The sequence below is a fragment of the Arvicanthis niloticus genome, chromosome 4 (assembly GCF_011762505.2).
Source record: "Arvicanthis niloticus isolate mArvNil1 chromosome 4, mArvNil1.pat.X, whole genome shotgun sequence".
In the NCBI taxonomy this organism is placed as follows: Eukaryota; Metazoa; Chordata; class Mammalia; order Rodentia; family Muridae; genus Arvicanthis; species Arvicanthis niloticus.
Window position 1 is genome coordinate 107,384,052 of NC_047661.1, and position 13,063 is coordinate 107,397,114.

Genomic DNA, 13,063 nt, shown 5'->3' on the forward strand with positions numbered 1-13,063 from the left:
CACGAGATGCAACTACTCAGTGTGGTATTTTGTTCATTGATTATAGTAGTGAGTAACTGGTTGAGGTTAACGGTTAAAGAGGGAAAGAAACATATGTGGCATTTCTTAAGATGAGAAGGCAAAAAGGAAGGTCTTTTGGAGGAATAGTTAGGGTTTTTTTTTTTTTTTCCTCCAAAGTCAACTGGATACAAAATGCTACTTGTTATCAATTTAGGGGAAAAAAAAAAATTACCAGTAGAGACCTTGTAATTTGATCCAGAGGGAATAGCAAGCTGAGAGTCAAGGAAGAGGAAAAATTGACTTCATTCTTCAGCTCGTACCTAAATCCTGAGAAATGTGTATGCCTCAAACACTCACAAAACAGCGAATCAGGAAAACACATTAGCACCCTAGTACAGAGTAGGAGTCCAGAGCTGGGGGTGGGGTGGGGGGGGTAGGGTGGGGAAAAAAGCATCAAGACAAGAGGAAACGGGGGAGGGGCGAGAAAACTTCCTCAGTCGGCTGGAGAATCTGCTGCAAGGCGTGGGAAGGAAGGGAAGTGGGGAAGGTACCCTGCAGACGTCAGCCAGACACTTTGCCTCTGGGCATGTGGGAACGAACTGAGGGAGGAGGAAAAAACGTCGCACTAGGGCTAGATGGAGAGCTCCTGCAGCTGCCTTTGAGCGGAGAGCCGAGCGGTCTGCTTCCGTTCTTCCCTTCAGGAGGCCATTTCTCCATTTTTTAACCCAAATAGAGAGGGGGCGCTGGGCTAAGCCAGTATAAGCCACTCCGCACAGCAGACCTCAATTCGGCCCCTGGCTAAAGCCAGAGAGATGGCCTTAGGGGGACGTTGAAGTTACTCGGTGGTGGGAGGGGGAAGGGTCTCCAAGCTCCTCTCCAATCACAGTGGCTGCTGTAGCTATTTGCATATATTATGCTAATAGCAACCCCCTGCTCCGCTCCCACCCGCGCTCCCGCCCCTTCGTGGGTCCAGGCGGGCTGGGCGAAGGTGAATATATTATGCTAATAAGGAGGCTCCTGCGGGAGGGGGCGGTCCGCGCTTCAGGCGCGCGCGCACTGTCTCACACCAGAGCATCCCGGGGTATTTAAGGCTCGCACACGCGGGTCTGCGGAGATACTTTTGGGGCCTCGCAGCTTGCAATCGCTGCTTGAGTCACTCGGTTCTCCTCTTTCCTCTATTCCTCTACCACCCACGGGGGCCGAGCTCTCGCCGGGTCTCTGCATTTCCTTTTCTTTTTGGCCTTGAACCGATCCAGGTGGGAGACAGGTCTGGGGGTGGAAAAAGGTAGAGATTGGCAGGCTGACTCAACAGGTCGGAGCAGGGAGAGGGGCTCTCGGACCCTGCGCCTCCGCGCGCGGGGGACCACTAAGGAGGTGTCGGATTTTGGGGGGTCAGAAGAGCTGCCCTGGTGGGTTTCATTTCTGCTGTGACCCTCACACCCCCGGCGCCACACAGTCCCCGGCCGAAGGGTGCTTTTCACTCCTGGCTGGAAGGGGAGAAGGAATCTGGAGGACGGTCCACGCCTGCTGATCCGGACGCCGAGCCACGCGCAGGTCCATCTCCAAGCCGGGGTTCCGACTCTACCAACTAGTTGTGCAGCCGCAGGGACTGAACTTTGGAGGAACCGGCCCTTCCTCTCATTCTAAGATTACCAGAGGAGGTAGAGGGTGGAAGGCGTAGCGGAGGCCGGCGACCCCGCCACAATGTTGGTGAAGAAGCTTGCAGGGAAAGGAGGGGGACGAGAGTCTGGATCAGAAGATCCGCGCCCCTTGGGACAGCGTTGTGCGGGCACCATGCCCTCGTGCGCGGCCCTGGCGACCCTCCTGTCAGTAGTTGCTGTGGGTTTTTGTTTGTATCTTGGGGTGAAAACCAACGACCTCCAGGCGAGGATTGCTGCTCTTGAATCTGCTAAAGGGACCCCTTCCTTCCATCTGCTCCCTGACACCATGGATGAGCTGAAGGCAGTGGTTCAGGAGAAAGTGGAGCGTCTCTTGGCTCAGGTGTGAAAGGCTGGGTATTATGCACGTGAATACTGTTTTGCACAGGTGTGAGTTCTGTGTGCAGGGCTAGCTTCGACCCTTACTGTCTGCATAGTTGGCTTGAATGTGTGTGCCATGTGTAGAGTGTGTGTTAAGTACCTTGGGTATTGATTAGTACCAAGTCTGTAGCAAGTATCTTCCTTAGTCTTCCAATAGTGCTTGCATGCTAAACATATATGGGGGTTCTAAAAGAGGGACGGGTGACCTGGATAACGGGAGTGTGTGGAGGAGCATTTTATTTCCTTGTAGTTTTCTGGAGTCTCTTGTGAGCTCTCACTTCAATGGAGACTCTCCATTGTTGATATAAGATCTCATATCTCCTTCCCAGGGAAAGGCTAGGAAAACAGGTGTTATTAATATACAAAAGGTAATCACTTTCAAGTGAAACAATCCTACAGAGCTTCAGAATCATAAATCCCACCCTTCAAATTTTTTCTTCATGTTCAAACACTTTGAAAAAGTTTCATATTTGGTAAAGGATGCAGTGCAGGTATTAAGAAAGTTATCTTCAAGGTTGGTTTCAATTCAAGTCAGGGGCTTAATTAATTAATTTCCAATGAAGAGGCTGAGTAGAGTTAACATTCAGGCATGCACTCTTGACCAGTGTCTTCAGACCTGCCGTGTATCACTGCCTGGCGTTTGCACTGACTGCCTATACTTGGGCTGAAGGCAGGGGTGGTAAGAATTGAGGACTAGAGAAGCATGTGAGCCAAACCCTGCAATCCTGCTACCATGTCAGTGGTCATTGTCTTATTTTAGGACTTGGGTCCCGTTACTTTTTGACAAGAGTCCAAGTACATATGTAAATATTCCTTATGCAAGCTATCAGATGCTGGCGAAGCAGGCATAGGGCCAGAGAGCCCCTGAGAGTCCAGTTCTCCTCAGTGCTACTGATACTGTGTCAACCCCTCTGCTTTCCTTACAGAAATCCCACGAACATATGGCTAAAATAAGAACCGCCAGGGAGGCACCTTCAGAGTGCAACTGCCCAGCAGGTAAAACGGACCTTATTTAACAATGTTTCCTTCAGAGCAGAACTCTGGAAAAAAAAAGGAAAAAAAAAAAAGGGCGGGGGGGGGGGGGAGTCTTGTGCTGTCAAGTCTACCTGTAATAATAGTGAAGAAAGACTGCAGACCTAACCTGCTTTAATAAAACCAACATGTCTCAGTCCAAAAGATGGCAGAAAAGCCCTAAATATTGTTTTATGCAGCATGCTGAGGTCTGCTATGAGGAAGCAAGGAAGCTAGGGCTGATACAATGAATAACATAGGCAAGATGGCATATAAGGACAGCGTTCTCAGAGTCTCAGATGGGAAGTCTTCCATGATCTTATTAAATGCTGTCATTTTTGTTGTTGGTAAAAATGGCTGTTGAACTCTAAATATTCTGAATTCTCCAGTGTCTAATACTTTACCAGTCCAGGTTTGCTGTGTGCCTTTGGTAAACAGATGTGCAAATAACCTTTACCTCCTCGCCGGCTTGTATTCTGTCTTATCACCGAGGCTCTCTCCCCTGCCCTGAAGCAGAAGATGAAGACAAAAGCTACTCTTTATCTTGAACTCCCATTATGACCTATTACAATCTCAATGCCCTCTCAGGACAGGTTCTTACGTTTTTTTTACTGGATTTCTGTTATGTTTTAGGGAGCTGTTTCAGTGACAATACCTAAGAGAACAGGGAAGAGAGACATTAATGAATATCACTCCCCGCATCCCCCTCCAGCCAGGGTAATGGTAACTCTCCATTCACAGACCGCTGAGACTTGGTATTTATCTGTAGATTTAACAATCTAAAAGGTCTTGGATGATGGCCATTAGAAACACTGAGTGGATTCAAGAATATACATCATAAAACCCCACAAGTGTTAGTGTTTTTTTTTTTTTTCCAGATAAACACTGTAATTCATTTATTATGAACATTTTACTTTCACTTATCAGGCATGTAAAGTGATTCTTTTACATTTTATTTAATGTTTAAGAATATGATACTTGGTGCATAGTGCCATTTGGTCAAGGGGAGATCATGTCACACAGGACGGAGATCTCACAAGACTACGTCATTTATTGATGATGTAGCCATTTCAGTCTGAGTAAGCGCAGTGTAGGAAATTGTCAAACAACACAATTCTTTCTGTTAAGTGGTGAATGGTTGTATATGGAAAGGCTAGTTCCTATATTTTTTTTTTTAATATCCTGAATTATTTTTTTTTTGCCACAGCCAACACAGCTGCCACTTTACACATATGAATACGTGAATATGAACACCAGGTTGTATAGCATACACACTTAAAAACCTTTTTGAAAAATTAAATTTAATGTGTGTGTACAATAGTACTTGTATGTAAATCGGAGAGCAGCTTGCAAGAGTTATCTTTGTAATTCCACCAAGTGGACCCCAGGGATCAGAGCCAGGCTCTGTGACAGTGCCTTTACCCACAGAGCCATCTCGTCCTCTGGAACTATTATATATCCAATTACATTTGTCACCATATTGGAAATACATACTTTTTCAAATATATATATTCAAATATATATATTCAAATATATATATTCAAATATATATATTCAAATATATACTTTTGACTGAGAAGACAGTGCTGGAATGATGGCAAAAAACAAAAACAAACAAAAAGAAAGAAAGAAAAAGAAAAAAAAAAAAAAAAACCCTCTCTTATCCCAGCTATTCAAAAGGCTGAGGCAGGAGGATTGCAAGTTCAGTGCCTGCCTAGGTTGCAACTTAGTAAGATTCAGTCTTAAAATCAAAAGGTTAAAAAAAAAAAAAATGTTTGGAGATCTTGCTGTAGCTCAGTTTTAGAACACGAGCCTGACATGGACAAGACACTAGGTTTAACCCCCAACACACAGGGGCAATATATACAGACATAATTATATTTGAATATTTGAAAATTTAAGCTACCTCTTTCTTATGTTAGAAGAAAAATCAAGGAGTTCAGATTGGAAAATGTGGCTTTTGTTCGTAGTTGTTTTAAGCTGGGACAGACCTCAGGAGTCAAATATTTAAGGAAGTCACATTTCTATCAGAGGATTAAATAGATAATCACCTCATCTCTGCTGCTTGGGATTATTTAAATTCTGCAGACACCTGGTGCTGAGAGTCACTGACCCCACCCCTTGGAGTCCAGTCCTTTCGGTATGTACTGTTTTTGCTAACTGTATTTAAAGCACTTCCTATTAAATTCGCTGGATTCTTATTGAGTTTGGTAAAAAGCTGAAAAGTGACCTCTGCTGCTGCTCTGAGTTCTATTATCTGTGAAAATATGGTTCATGATGTTAAATGTAACCTAATTATCACCAGATCTGGAGGAAAGCTAATATGTTTAGAGTTGGCCTTGTGTTATCTTGGAAGATTACAGTGGAGTGTTTATCATCATAACAGGACAATTTAAATGGGATTTCCTTTTTTTGGCGGGAGGGGGTTGGCTCTCAGTAACAGCTGCTTTACCTCCTCACCACCACTAGAGACCCACATCACATCAGTTACCTGGCTTCTTAAGCAGTAACTCTTGGAAGGTGTGTACCTTCCAGAACATAGAACCAAATAATCACGGTTCTGGAAACCCTTCTGCCTGTGCAATGATCAGGCATTACAAAAATAAAGACAGTGTATCCTGGAGAAAACTATTTTGAAATACAGTCAGTGAGATCTTGTCTTAGGGAATGAGTGGTCCAGCATGAGTGGCGCAGCCACGGCTGAGAAGGAGAGATGGCATTTCCCACCTGGTTTGACTGTAGCTGTGGCTCACCGTGACTAAGAGCTGTCACAAAGACATCTGTTTGTAGGACAGAGCTAGACATGCCTGTGACCTCAGCTCAGTTCCTGTGGACAGATGCCTACCTCTTGAAGTTGACACTCTTGTTGACAGTTTCAGGAATAGAGCCAAAGGCCCATAGCAAAAAAAAAAAAAAAAAAAAAAAAAAAAAAAAAATGCTGTGTTGCTATGCTGTTTGTGTTTGCTTTAATAGCTTTTGATAGACCCAAGTTCCTGGAGGGGTTTTCCAGGTGGGATGTAAGGAAATAATAAAATTTATAATTTGATGTTGTTTCCCCCCTCTCACAGGAAGGAGCTTCAGTGGGAGAAGGATGAGCTATTTATTGAATAGTTTCTTAATGTAAGAGATATATTCTTTAATTTTCATACCAACCCAGAAAATTAACTTCTAGTGATCCACTATTATAGATGAGGAGGCCAAGACTCAGGGAAAGTAGTTAACATACTAAAGTCAAAACTCGGGGTCATGCCCACCGCTGAGGGAATGGAAGTTGAAGACTTTAACAAGGAACAGACAATGAACATTTAGAGCAGGTTACCTTCCCCCCCCCCCCCCCCCCGGGCTGGGATTCTGGATCTGCTACTGATGATGTGTGACCTTGGTTGAACCAAAGAACCAAAGTGTGTTCCATTTACTCATCTGAAAAAAAAAAATACCCACAAGGAATCAGAAAAGGCTTTCTTGTAGGGCGATGGTTCTTGTGAACGCTCTGATGTTTTACTGGGTATGCGTTAAGTTGTGGTTGTTATCTTTTATCTTTTTGCCTCTTTAATGTTCTACCTACATTTCATTGCTAAGCTATACTACTGAGCCAAACCCTTAAATCAGTTCTTCTCCATGCAACTTAAATCTACTACACAGAGTTACAGGTTATAGCTGAGAAAAGAATCTTTGAGATGCTTGCCTGGAACCGGGTGTCTAATTAACAAGCTTTGAGGTGAAACTATGCTCAACTGAACATCTATGCACGTATGTATCGACACAGATAATCACACTAGAGTTTCACTTTTTGCTACACGTGTAATGTTTGGTTCTTTGCAGATACTGATATTAGTCTCTTAAGTTATGTTTATCAGTGTTACAGTGAGATCTGTTGACACTGTGAGTGAAGTTTGACTAACGTATGTGGAACTTGGGCTACATGAGTGAGGGGTTGTCAAAAGTATCTTTGCAGTTTTGAGTCAGATATTTACAGATAGCTTACCTATCTGACTCATTTTCAGACTTATTATAATTTATATTTCACCATTTTAAGGATTGTAATACGTTGGTAGTGGGGCAGCTACCCACGTCGGTTGAGTTTTGATCCTCTGTGTCTTCCTGACAGCTCACATTTACTTCCTTGTGAACTCAAGAGAAGCTTTATTTCAGAAAAAAATTTGGTTTGGAGAAACTCCAGAATAATGAACAACAAAAACAAAAACAACAACAACAACAACAACAACAAAAATGTTACCCATCAAAGCTCTGTTTAGCAGAGTACTTTGAGGTAGCTGGGCCTTGGAGGTACAAAGGGTTCGGCCTGTATTAAAGTGTGACCTTCAGTTGAGAAAATGGGTTGGCTCATTCTGTGGATAGGATTCTGTCTTGGGCTCTCACTTGGTGTCTTACATAAACGTATGTATAAATCAGACATGTTTGTGGAAGAGCATCTATATTGAAGCCGTTAGAGAAGGTAGGAGCCAGGCAGCCAAACAGAAGCGGTTTAGATCATTAGATCTTTTCTGAGGTCCCCAAATTCTTTCCACATCTATGAAAATGGCTCTGTATTAAGTGAGAGCAAGTATAGGTAAATTGAAAAACCTCACATTCATAACTGGGAGTGACACAGGCACAGGTGTCTGGCTGAAGGACAAATTTCCCATGGTTTCAGAAGACCCCGTAAATACCTTCCTTATATAAAATGTAGAAAAGTATTTCTTACTATTATTTCATGTAGGCTATACCTTGTTTTTCATCTAAAGAGACTGAACAACAAATTGAGTGCACCAAGCAATAGACTCGTAATGTATACATCTTAGTTATATAATGGAGCATCAGAAGCAGTTTATAGACCATGAATGCTTGAATATTATTTAATGATAATGACAGGCATACTCTAGTAAGACTAAACAACACATGCCAGTGCCGCCAAACATTCGTGTTAAATTGTTTTGCTTCTAATGAGAACAACAGTTTGGGTGTGGCACTTTCAGTTGGTCTAGTAGTGACAGCTGGCAAAATGCCCTAGTCAAAGGGCCAAGGACAAATTGCCTCTTGAAGCAGTGTTCTGTGTTTAACTTGTTTGCTATGCTTGTCTGTAAACTAAGAAGCTATTACTTTAAATGTCCCCTTTGTAACCAGTTTTATGTATTGATGAGTTGGGAGTTATCAGAGAGAGAGAGAGAGAGAGAGAGAGAGAGAGAGAGAGAGAGAGAGAGAGAGAGGTGGAGGGAGAGGGAGAGGGAGAGGGAACGGGGCATCAATCCTTTATGGAGTTCAGTTCACTCTTGCTCATTCTAACAGGAACCTGTAGGAACAAGTCCTTCTGTAGGGCTGTGATAACTTACATTGCGTCCCGTTGCTTTGTCATTATGCAGAGTCAAGCATACAGTATTGATGAAAGCATTGTCTGACTGGCGAGTTTAGGGGATGGAGAAGGAATGTTCAATCATCATGGGGATTAGGTAGAGAGGAGCAGGCAAGGAGATATGCCAGAATCAGGACCGATCTGTAGCTGGGGCCGTTTTCCTGACACAGGGGGATCCCCAGTAGACACTTACCCAAATAGCTTCAGTCTGTTATCTTGAGTGGAAGCCATCCAAGACCTATCAAGAAAAAGTGCTTTCGCTTCCCCCCCCCCCCCCCACGCCTTTATAAACAATACTTGGTAGTTTAATGGAAGCTGAGAATGTGGAAACAAGGCATGAATCAGTCTGGGCTGCAGGCTGAAGCTCGGGATGGGCTAAACACAGAAGCATCTCCACCCTTGTTGGTTTGCCAAAATGGGTGAAATTTCATTCTGTGGTTTTTATGTAGCCTGATACTTAACACTTTACATCCCCACTCCCTGTCCTATTTTTTTTTTTGTTTGTTTGTTTGTTTAAAAAGGACTGTGGTATGCTCAGATGCCAGATTTCCAGACATGGATATTTGTTGGTATCTTTTGGGATTTGCTCTGCAAATCTATATATAAAAAAAAAAAAAACCTACTTAAAACTTGATGATGTAAAGGAGTAAGTGCTAAGAGTCAGATGCTGAAGTCAGTGGAGAATCACACGTTAAGAGTGAGGACTTTTCACGGGTGTCCTATATTCTTTCAAATGGCTATCCTGTAGGTCAGTGTATGACAGACTTTCTTGAGGACCTGGCGCCAGGTGGTAAGCACCTCCTCCTTGAGACCGCAAGGAGGAAGAACTGAGTTGACTAGCAGGATGCCCCTCCCCATTCTATATCTCCTTTCCCAGTTACATTCACTGCTGACATCATTCTTGACCTCTGTTTGCAATAGAAAAGATTAGTGGAGGAAGCATGAGGTTTCTTTAAGGTTTGAAGGTTGCAGCCTCTTATTATAGTCAAGATATTTAAAACCCATCATATTTAGTATATTTATACCAAGTCTTATGTAGCTCAGGCTATCTTTGGAATCAAAACGAGGTAGGAGATGAATGACCCTGTACTTCTGATCTGATCCTTCTGTCTCTACTGTGTAAGTGCTATGGCCACAGGTGTACACCATCGTGCCTGGTTTTGTGTAATGAGTTTTAGGAAGCACTCTGTTAACCTAGCTTCATCTCTAGCCCCTGATTTCATATTTATGTTAGTCACTGTTAGGCTGGTAAATAGATAGGTTCACAGCTATCAATTTTGGGCTGGTACTCCAGTATCTAGAAAAACAAAGAACTAAATGCAATTGAATTTGTGAAATGGGGATTTTTTTAGCTTCAAATTTCAAATTTCATAGAGTCCAGAATAATGTGAGGTTGTTGTCTTGCTTCTGATATCCAGAGATGTATCCAGATATGTCTTTGGAGTGTCTACAATGGCTTTAGCTGAACTCACGAAAATAGAAGCATTCCTGACTTTATGTCATATTTTATTTATTAGTCTTATCAGCAAATCATCCTTTCTTCTGTAAGAGCACGTTTGATAGATGGTGGCATCAGTTATTAGAAATGCTAAAACTGTGTTCATCTGATATTAATAATTTAGATTTCTCTAGAGTTCCTGTCTTATAAGAATGTCTATCATCTATTTATTCTTCTACATCATTTTGTTCAGGTTCCACACACAGTTTCTTACTCCTTTTTACATATAGCACACACACATCTACTTGCACACATACTCAAAAATAATAATACGTGCAAAACAAATTGAAATGTGATGACCACTTTTTAAAAGATTTTATTTATTCATGAATATATACATGCGTGTGCATACGTGCACATGCATGCACATACATGTGAATGCCTACAAAGGGCAGAAGAGCGTGATATATCTCCTAGAAGGAGAGTTACAGGTGACCATGAGCTGCCTAATGTAGTTGCTGAGAATTGAATTCTGGTTCCCTGCATGAGCAGTGTATACTCTTAGCTCCTGAGCTCACTTTCAAGTCCTCACTTTTAAAATACAAGAGTAAAAACCTTCTGTTGTTCACCGTTTTCCTCATAGGGCCCTTGGGGCATCTCTAAAGAATCATAGGACTCCACAGACCACTGTTAGGAAAACTGCTGAAAGGGTAGATGCCAGTGTCACACCATCAGCTGTGCTCAGAAAGAAACTGGAACCGCCCACACAGAGCTCATCTCCAGAATTCTACACTAGAAACATTTCTAGAAACGATGGAGCTAAATTATATAGAGAAGGAGCTGGAGAGATGGCTCTGCACTTAAGAGCACTGGTTGCTCCTCGAGAGGACCCAAGTTCAATTCCCAGCCCCCACATGGCAGTACACAGCCGTTTGTAACTCTAGTTCTAGGGAATCTGACATCTTCACACATACACCCATGGGGCAAAACGCCAAAGCGCCTAAAATAAAATAAATCATTAAACCATTTTTTATAGAGAAATTGTTGAAACAGATATGACTATTCATTTGAATTTGCATATGAGCATGGGTTGTAGGTTCCAGCAGGTATAGAAAGAATCTCTAGAAATGAATGATATTTTATCCAATAATGGGTGAGGCATACAGTATGTTTTACAGAGAAAGTATTGATCTGTCTCTAGCCTCCACTCTAGCAAGTGTTGCAGAAGAGAAATTGAGAGACGATCTTCTACGTGCCATTGATGTCCACTGCCTGTAGCACTGCTGGCTGCTGTATGAACAGCAGGTTGTGGACGGTTGTTTGAGTCCAGCACCTGTCTTTGCCATCTTGTAGGGCATGCAGTAGAACACCCTGCAGCTGTAAAAGTCAGTGGTGAGCAATTTTCTCTTGATTAAAGAAGTCTCAATCTATGGACTTCAAGGACGTCTAAGTGAAAAAAATATGATTTATTTATTTATTTATTTATTTATTTATTTATTTTTAGCTAGCTGCTTTACTTTATGGGAGAAGTCAGTTATCTATAAAATTGCAAAGATAGCTGATCAAGTAAGGAAGGTGAGAAGGACCATATGCCAAATGAAGGCATTGTAAACTATGAGAAAAGAGATGAAGCCAAACCAACTCTGTCTCCTGTGCTGCCTCCTCCTGCTGCAGTGCTGCTGGATCCCTAGCCTACAGCTTAAACTGCAAGCCTGGATGCCCGACTTACTTCTACTATTCATGTGATGCATCTGGAAGTTTTTAATAAAAGAAAACCTCTAGCATTGAGAAATGACATCCGTAAAGAAACTGAGGCTTTTATGTTCTTGTATTCAGTTTCCTTCTGTGCAGAGTTATTTAGGGCTCTAAATTCCAGCTACTTCTAAGGGTGGTTTCCTGAATATCAGGCTTGTTCTTGCAATCAAGTTCTGAATGCGGAATGCACTGTATACTGGAAAAATTTATGCTGCCATTTTTTGAATATAAAAATGGTTAATTTACTTTTATAGCAAAGGATATACTTGGATTGAGAGACCTGGGGTATATTTTGGATTTTTCTATGTAAACCCACAATGTATTAGACTCAGAGTATGTTTTACTTTAAACCTACATTTTTTTTTTCCAGCAGGAAAAGACCCCCATGTTTCCATCATCAATCGTCAGGAAGAAAGCCTAGACGGAGGAATTTTATAATCAGCTGCATAGCGCCCTGTGTGTATCATATATCACTCCCGCATAATTTTCGATTTATTACCAGTCTGCACTTTTGCTTAACTGTACTCACGTGCTACTAGCATTTTAAGCAGTTACACTGGCTTCACGCTTATGAGATGTGATGCGATGAATAACGTCAGTTGGATTTCTGAAATCTAAGAGTGAGCACAACAAACACATGCCCAGGCAGAGGAGTGATGCTCCATCACACTGTCAGTGGAGCAAGCGTTGTCCCAACAGGCTCTGCTGTTGGAACAGCACATATGTCCATGAAACTACAAAGGCAGAAGACCAAACTCCTTTTCACTGGTCAGAGCGAGAACAAAAGTGAGAGTCTATACCTGAGAGTGTTAGGGAGAGTCTGTACCTAAGAGTGAGTGCCTGCAGAGACCAGAAGAGAGTGTCAGCTCTCCCAGAGCTGGAGTTAAAAGGTGTTGTCAGCTGCCATGTGGGTGCTGGGAACTGAATCCTGGTCCTCTACAAGAGCACTATGTATTCTTAGCCACTAACCCATCTCTCAGCTCCCCCCCCCCCCCCCACTTCTATTCTTTGGCTGCCTCCGTCTCCCTCTGGTCCCAAGGCTTCTAGTTTTCCTTGAGAACAGCTGTATTCATAATTCCATTCACTGGTACTATAGAGGAACATCAGTATCAAACAGCAACAGTGTCTCCAAATTTCAAAACAGTTTTCAAAAATATAGGAAATGATTGCTTTCATGCTCAGATAAAAGGAGCATGGCTGAAGGATGCTGACGTGTAATGGAAGGGACTGATAAGATGTTCTATGCAGTTTAAAGGAGAGCTTAAAGACAGCTATAGTTTAGGAATGTGAGGTGGATGTATAAATGGAGGGAAAATGGATGACCTGTCCACCACGAAAGCAGGGAGTCAATTGCATTGGCTAATTACCTATCAATAGATGAGAACTTATTTTACGTTGGTATTATTTAGCTACAACTTACCGAGTTATATGATGCCTCCAGGAGAATCAGTGTCAGACAACTGGGAAGGG

The 13,063-nt window shown here is 42.5% G+C and overlaps 1 protein-coding gene across 1 annotated transcript in view; it reads left to right on the forward strand.

The window, feature by feature from the left end:
- Positions 1-1,052: 1,052 nt before the first annotated feature.
- Col25a1 (collagen type XXV alpha 1 chain) overlaps positions 1,053-13,063 on the forward strand; it is a 383,527-nt gene continuing 371,516 nt past the window's right edge. The window contains exons 1-2 of the mRNA XM_034501180.2: positions 1,053-2,001; positions 2,966-3,035. Of these exons, the coding sequence (XP_034357071.1) occupies positions 1,705-2,001; positions 2,966-3,035 (367 nt within the window). The 5' untranslated portion in view covers positions 1,053-1,704. The remainder of the gene's footprint in view (positions 2,002-2,965; positions 3,036-13,063) is intronic.